At 37.5% G+C, this 6,000-nt stretch overlaps 1 protein-coding gene across 2 annotated transcripts; it reads right to left on the reverse strand.

The window, feature by feature from the left end:
* Nucleotides 1-2,503: 2,503 nt before the first annotated feature.
* On the reverse strand, nt 2,504-5,695 carry LOC105329709 (uncharacterized). Of its 2 annotated transcripts, XM_011431057.4 has the most exons (6): nt 5,556-5,695; nt 4,559-5,159; nt 4,208-4,409; nt 4,038-4,118; nt 3,122-3,244; nt 2,504-2,973 (listed from the first exon to the last, which is right to left on the reverse strand). In XM_011431057.4, the coding sequence occupies exons 2-6, from the start codon at nt 5,137-5,139 to the stop codon at nt 2,677-2,679; spliced, it is 1,284 nt and encodes a 427-aa protein (XP_011429359.1). In that variant the 5' UTR covers nt 5,140-5,159; nt 5,556-5,695; the 3' UTR covers nt 2,504-2,676. The 2 variants fall into 2 exon arrangements, with proteins under 2 accessions (XP_011429359.1, XP_065930824.1); XM_066074752.1 differs by lacking the exon at nt 4,038-4,118.
* Nucleotides 5,696-6,000: the final 305 nt, after the last annotated feature.

Genomic DNA, 6,000 nt, shown 5'->3' on the forward strand with positions numbered 1-6,000 from the left:
ACGTGGCATCGGGGGGGGGGGGGGGCAGGGGGGGGCCTGGCCCCCCACTTTTTCTCGCCGCAACAATTTTTTTAAAATTTACATATAAAAAAATGAATTATAATGGAGTTGACTTTTGGAAGTTAATAAAAAATGGATATGAAAATAAGGAAATGAGTAGTCAAATTGAAGTTACCCCCCCCCCCCCCCCCCCGGATTAGGATTTTGAAGATTTTTGGAAACTTTAAATTTGCCTTTTTTTTTCTTTTTTTTTTTGCTTGTCAAGATTTTTTAGATGGGTCTGGCCCCCCCCCACTTTCAAAAACGATGCTACGTGCCTGTATCGTGCAAAAATATTTTTGTATTTTATGTAGATCTATAAGGGGGGGGGGGGGTCACATAGTAACAAAAAGTTCGCGACGATCCCCTGTGGATTTTGCAGTAAAATCAGTCCTGGTCGGAGTGAATATGGCACTTCTCTCACCAGTTCAAAACAATTCTTCATTTTCCTACACCGATTTTTTTTTTTTGATTTTTGTTAAGATAATGTATATTTTTTAGCTAAAATATTATATCATATTGACAAATGACGGGTGTAAAAGACTTCTATTTTTTTAACGTTCAATAAACATTGACTGTTGAAAATACCGACGGTTAAAAATTTTGCACACATTCGGCACAGCTTTAAATCAACCCCCTATTCAGCCACACTCTGCGGATTAAGGCTTATAGTTAAGTGGACAAGACCCCCTCACTCATTATTTTGGTGACGAATACGTACATAACGTAAAATAAATCTACGAGGGTCAATTAAAAAAAACGAAGACTTTTGTTAAAGGTTTTTTTTTTAACTTAAGCAACATTTTCAATCAATTTGAAATTAAGGTTCTCCGATCCTCAGCCTCAAAGTATTTTTTTCATCATTAAAATGTTATTAATCCTTCAAACTTTATAAATAAAATAAACTTGAAAGAAAATTTTTGATTGTAATTTTGGGCATGATGGATATAATGGAATAAATATACAAGCTGAGATCAAACTAGAGAAGAAGAAAAAACCGGTTGTTCCGGTGCATCGGTGGATCGAACCCCTTTAATTACCTCTATCTAGTAGGTCTCCGTGGAGCCACTAAGCCAAGCTAGTGCGCAGTTCTAAATAGTTGAACGTAATATTAGCACTACAAGACTAATTAAATTTGTCTTTGTAAAAGGCAAGTTTATGGTACAAATTAAAAAAAAAATCGGATAGTTAAGAGTTATCGAACATTGCTGAGGATCGGATGTCGTTAAAAATCAAATGTTATTGTATATCGAAGAGTTATTTTGATTTTAAAAGTGCACAAATGAAGTCCCAACCAACAAGCAAATTTTGTGTTATGTAAACCATAAACTATGTAATATCGAAAGTAATATTTTAACAGTTTGGACCTAAAACCAAATAATATTGACCTAGCATTCTGTGTACCAAGTTATGACTGGATTACTGTTTCGTTTAACAGAAGTCGCTTCTTGTAGACAATCGTCCTCGTTTTAATTCATAAAAAGATGACGTCATCAGACGACACGGAGCACTGAGAACATGGGAAACACATGCAGGATCAAACTGTGAAAATGCACGATCAATTTAAGCCAAAAATCAATTTCTGGGGTGGGTGACACTGTGTTTTATCATAAATCAAACCGAAATAAAGTAGAACATCAGAACTTTTTGGTCAAAAGAAGTAGTACAGGCATCTGACGTTCAAGGGTTTCCATACGGTGAACAAAGAGAACAAAGAGATACAGGCGGTTAAAAAAACCGAAAACTTCAAAAACCTTACTTATGATTCTTCAACAATTGTGAGCTAAAAAGATGGCAAGTGATATAGAGCCGTTTTCAAATGCAGGATGAAAGGTACAAGAAACTACGCCTGATATATAGATAGAGTATTTTAATAAACTGTGCATTTGTCACCGTGACGTCATGTTTTGGACGTTATCGTGTGCTATGTGGTGACAAAACACGTTGTTTTTAAAATCGGGTAACAACTGTTGTTTGTTGGCACCATCATCAGCCTGCCAGGGCTAATCCGACTGTACGCAGTAGACTGAGGATACCTCAGTGCCTTGTAAGCCCCATTACTTAGCCCAAATATACTTCATCCGAGTTTTTGATATGGCTTTAATGACTGCTTTTATACTTTATTCTAACTTAAAATCATACACATCCTTTAGAGTGACTGATTATTGTGACAAGTAGGCCATGAGCGAGAGATGTTTAATTTATCTTCTAATCAGTAGACGTTAATTGTAATACGTTTGATACTGTGTTAAGTGGCTATAATTTTATTTAAAATGTACGGACAAGCATGTATAAATTCATTTTAACGAAATGCACCAATACATTCCTTGCATGCCTTAGGTTCGGATAATAATATCTAAAATTCCCCCTCCCCTCGGCTGTGTAAAAACAAATTGTTTTTCACACTAATTGCAAAATTATTGTTGGATTGTTGCTTAATAAAAAAAAGTCCAAACAGTTCCAATTGAGAAGTGAAAAACAATGAAAGCACTTTTACTGACAGATATGCATGATACATCGTGATACATAACAAACAGAACCAACTCAAAGCTCCCGTATAAAACACTTAGTGTACAACCTTTCTGTAAATTCAATAAATAATGGAACTGTCCAAAGTAAACGTGTCACTAATTTCCGTTAGCTTGCAAAAACACAACCTTTCATCAATAAATTCCCTCTCTTATAGTCATACAACGCGGGCCACACAAAAAAGTCAATCCTATTGGCTGCAGCCTGATCACATGACCACCACAACTTGTGTTTTTCGTCATCAAATTCGTGGTCGTCTACGGAGAGCCACATGGGAGGGTGCTGAATAACCATCTGCCAGGTGACCTTTGCGCACCGATTCATGAACTTCTGCACCACCTTGTTCTCGTGCGGGTGTCGTTGTACGAACTCTGTGAACTCCAATGTTAGCTTCTCGCACATCATCTGAGGATAAATTTTAAATATGTTCAATTTTGAAATTCCAAAATGAATGAAAAACTTGAAATACCAGTATGTTAGCAACTGATACTGTAACAGCATTTACATTTTTAATGGATAATGTAGGATAAGTTGCTAACTATTGATGACTTACCCCTACAATGACGTCAGAGTCGATGTCATCAAAGTGCTGTCTAAGCTGATGGCCTATAATGTCGGTCATGTCGTCTGGAAGCTTGCTCTTTCCGTTCCGCTCTCCCACCAATGTATCATTAACCTAAAAAATTCATCACGTACAAGTAGTCCCAGAATACATGTCCTGTCAACAGGGTTATTTCCCCTGTTATTTCCGCTTCATTGCGTTTCTTAAGAATTCGTCCATTTTTTTTTTATTCCTGTGCACTTGTAAGTAATAAGTATCATAACAAACAAACATGTCAAATAAGTCAATGACTAAGGTTTTAGTTTAGATAAAGTCGTTTCTTTGTACAACAATCTGCTGAGGTGGTATGGGGCAACTCCATATTGTGACGTACTTGCTTAACGAAAAAAACAATAAAATCAAGTAAAATTTTATAGGTTTTTTTCTTCATAAAATTGTCCACTAACAGCGCAGCGCAGTCGGTTAGAAGGTTCACTACGAATCTTTAAGTCAAAAGTTCGAATCCCGCTTGGGATTTCAACATTTTTACCTTTCCAAAAATTTTAAAACGTAGTTTTAGTTAAATTTTGTAAACTTTGAAAATTCTAAACCTGTTAAAGTATCTTAATTATAATGTACTTTAATCCACTTAAATATCGATAAATGTCCAGTACAACCTTAAATTGCTTAGTAATCATATAAATGCCGGTAGTTTAATTTATTGCTAAAAGTATTTTTTAGCAGGGAAACGCTTTATATACAAATTAACTACACAAAGAATAGTTCCTCGACAGAATTTGTACTTATACTAGAAATATCCATAGCAACCATACACACGTCCAGTTCGATGCGATAATTACAGGATATGGCCACTGGACAACAATTACAAACTATCACATTGGTTTCAAGACCATTGTTTATTCCTTACCACAAGGGTTGGTTTTCTGATCAGCTCTGCAATAGTCGCCTTTAAAGCGTTGTATACTTCTTTACAACTTTGAAACGAGGCCTGCAAAAATAATTATAAACATCTTTTCGGATATACACAGAAACAGTTAATTTTTGGTCCTTCGTTACCAGCTACATGATGCTGCTTACCATAACGCATGCGCACAGGAACTGGACGATGTCTTCCTCCTCGAAGTCTGTGATTTCCTCGAGTGTTTCCTTGGCGTCCACCCACTCCTGACTCTCCAGGGTGTTGTAGAGCTGGGCAATGTTAGAGGGCCGACACTTCTCGCTGATGTTCTCGGCCAGTCTGTTGTCAGTTCGTCCTATCGGTAGCATCGTCTTGGCCAATCTAAAACGATCATCCATTGCATTAATTTTGTTACAAGCCGAGTCAACATATGCATTCCATCATATGTTTCCATGTACAAACTTGACGTTAAAAAGATCAAAACATATTATAAAGATCCTAAAATATACAAATATGGATAAATTACGTACTTCTGTTTCAGACTTTCGCTTTCCTTCTTCGCCAATTTTAAGTCATCCTCCATATGTCGATAATCCTTCAGGACCGTTTCCATGGATCTCTGGGTCGTTTCCAGGGCAACCTTGGCTCGTTTGTATTCGTCTTGCACGCTGAGAGCTACAGAATCCATTTCTTTGATCTTTGTCTCCAGTTTCTCCAGTTTGGCTTTGAGAGCCTCGTTTTCCCGCTTTGTTTTATGAAGGTCAGCAATAATCACGTCACCCGGGCCCTGGGACGGTTTGGGAGGAATACTCGGGCGGTCGTCCACGGGCTTCCCTGCGTGTTTCCGGAGTTCCTCGTTCTCTCGTTTAAGTTCGTCCAATTTTACCCAAAGCTGGCCCATGCCCCCGGCTGACCTCGATCCTCGGGGGGTACTTGTGACATTGCTCGTGGCACGCTGATTCTCCGATATCAGATTTTCAATCAATAATTTAGCTTTCTCGAGTAAGTGTCTTGTCTGAGGATCCCTCTTCTTAAGCATAAACACATTCGATAGTCCATCACAAAAGTTCTTAGCATCCGCTAGTAAATCCTTCTTTTTTGATTCTGCCATTGTCTTTGCATAAATTTATTCTGCAGAGCAAAAAACAAACCCTTCATAGTCGGTAATACTATTATTCTAATATAGACAGGAAACACAGAGCAAAAAATCGATATGAAAAAGAAGATAACCACGGCAAAGATCCTCTAAACATCACGAGGTCGAGTCATAGGAAAACATATAACAGTCTTTGAAATAAACGACAATATCACAAAATTTAATGAAATCGAAAATTTATTTTATAAAACAAAAATAACAAAAACGTCAAGTTAATATCAAAATGAGAGTTAAGCCCGAGTCATTATCATTATTTATTCCAGAGGACAATGTTTCAAATGCTGACTATCGATTTTCGCTCCAATAATAAATTTTGTAATTTTTTTTAAAAAGATGCATAATCTCCTCGACTTACGCAAACGATTACATACCTCTCAATTATTCATAGCAGCCCACGCTTTTGGTCCGCTAGTCCGGGGTAGGGGGTCTCCGTATGGTGTTTTCTCCAGTGACACAGATTTTTGCGGATTGTCTTCGGGACACCATGTCAATCCTCACGTGTGATTCATGCTATTGATCCTGATGCTGGCATTCTTTCTCTTTGTATCGACTCCCGGCTCGGCTCCATACCTTAATTCTATCGATCCAAAACTACCCATGAATTAACAAAGAAAAACTGATGCGCTCCAGTACAGTCCTTTATCATTAAAGCAAAACGACTGCATCAGTGTGTCATAAGATGCAACAACTGTACGGGTAATATTATTCGGACCGAAAAGAAAGGACGCATTTAATTATCTCCAATAGGAGTAAACCAATTTATTTCTTGGAGTATCCATCACTATCGTAAACAAAGCGGGAACGGATTGCAGACAA

Source organism: Magallana gigas, chromosome 2 (assembly GCF_963853765.1).
Source record: "Magallana gigas chromosome 2, xbMagGiga1.1, whole genome shotgun sequence".
Lineage (NCBI taxonomy): Eukaryota > Metazoa > Mollusca > Bivalvia > Ostreida > Ostreidae > Magallana > Magallana gigas.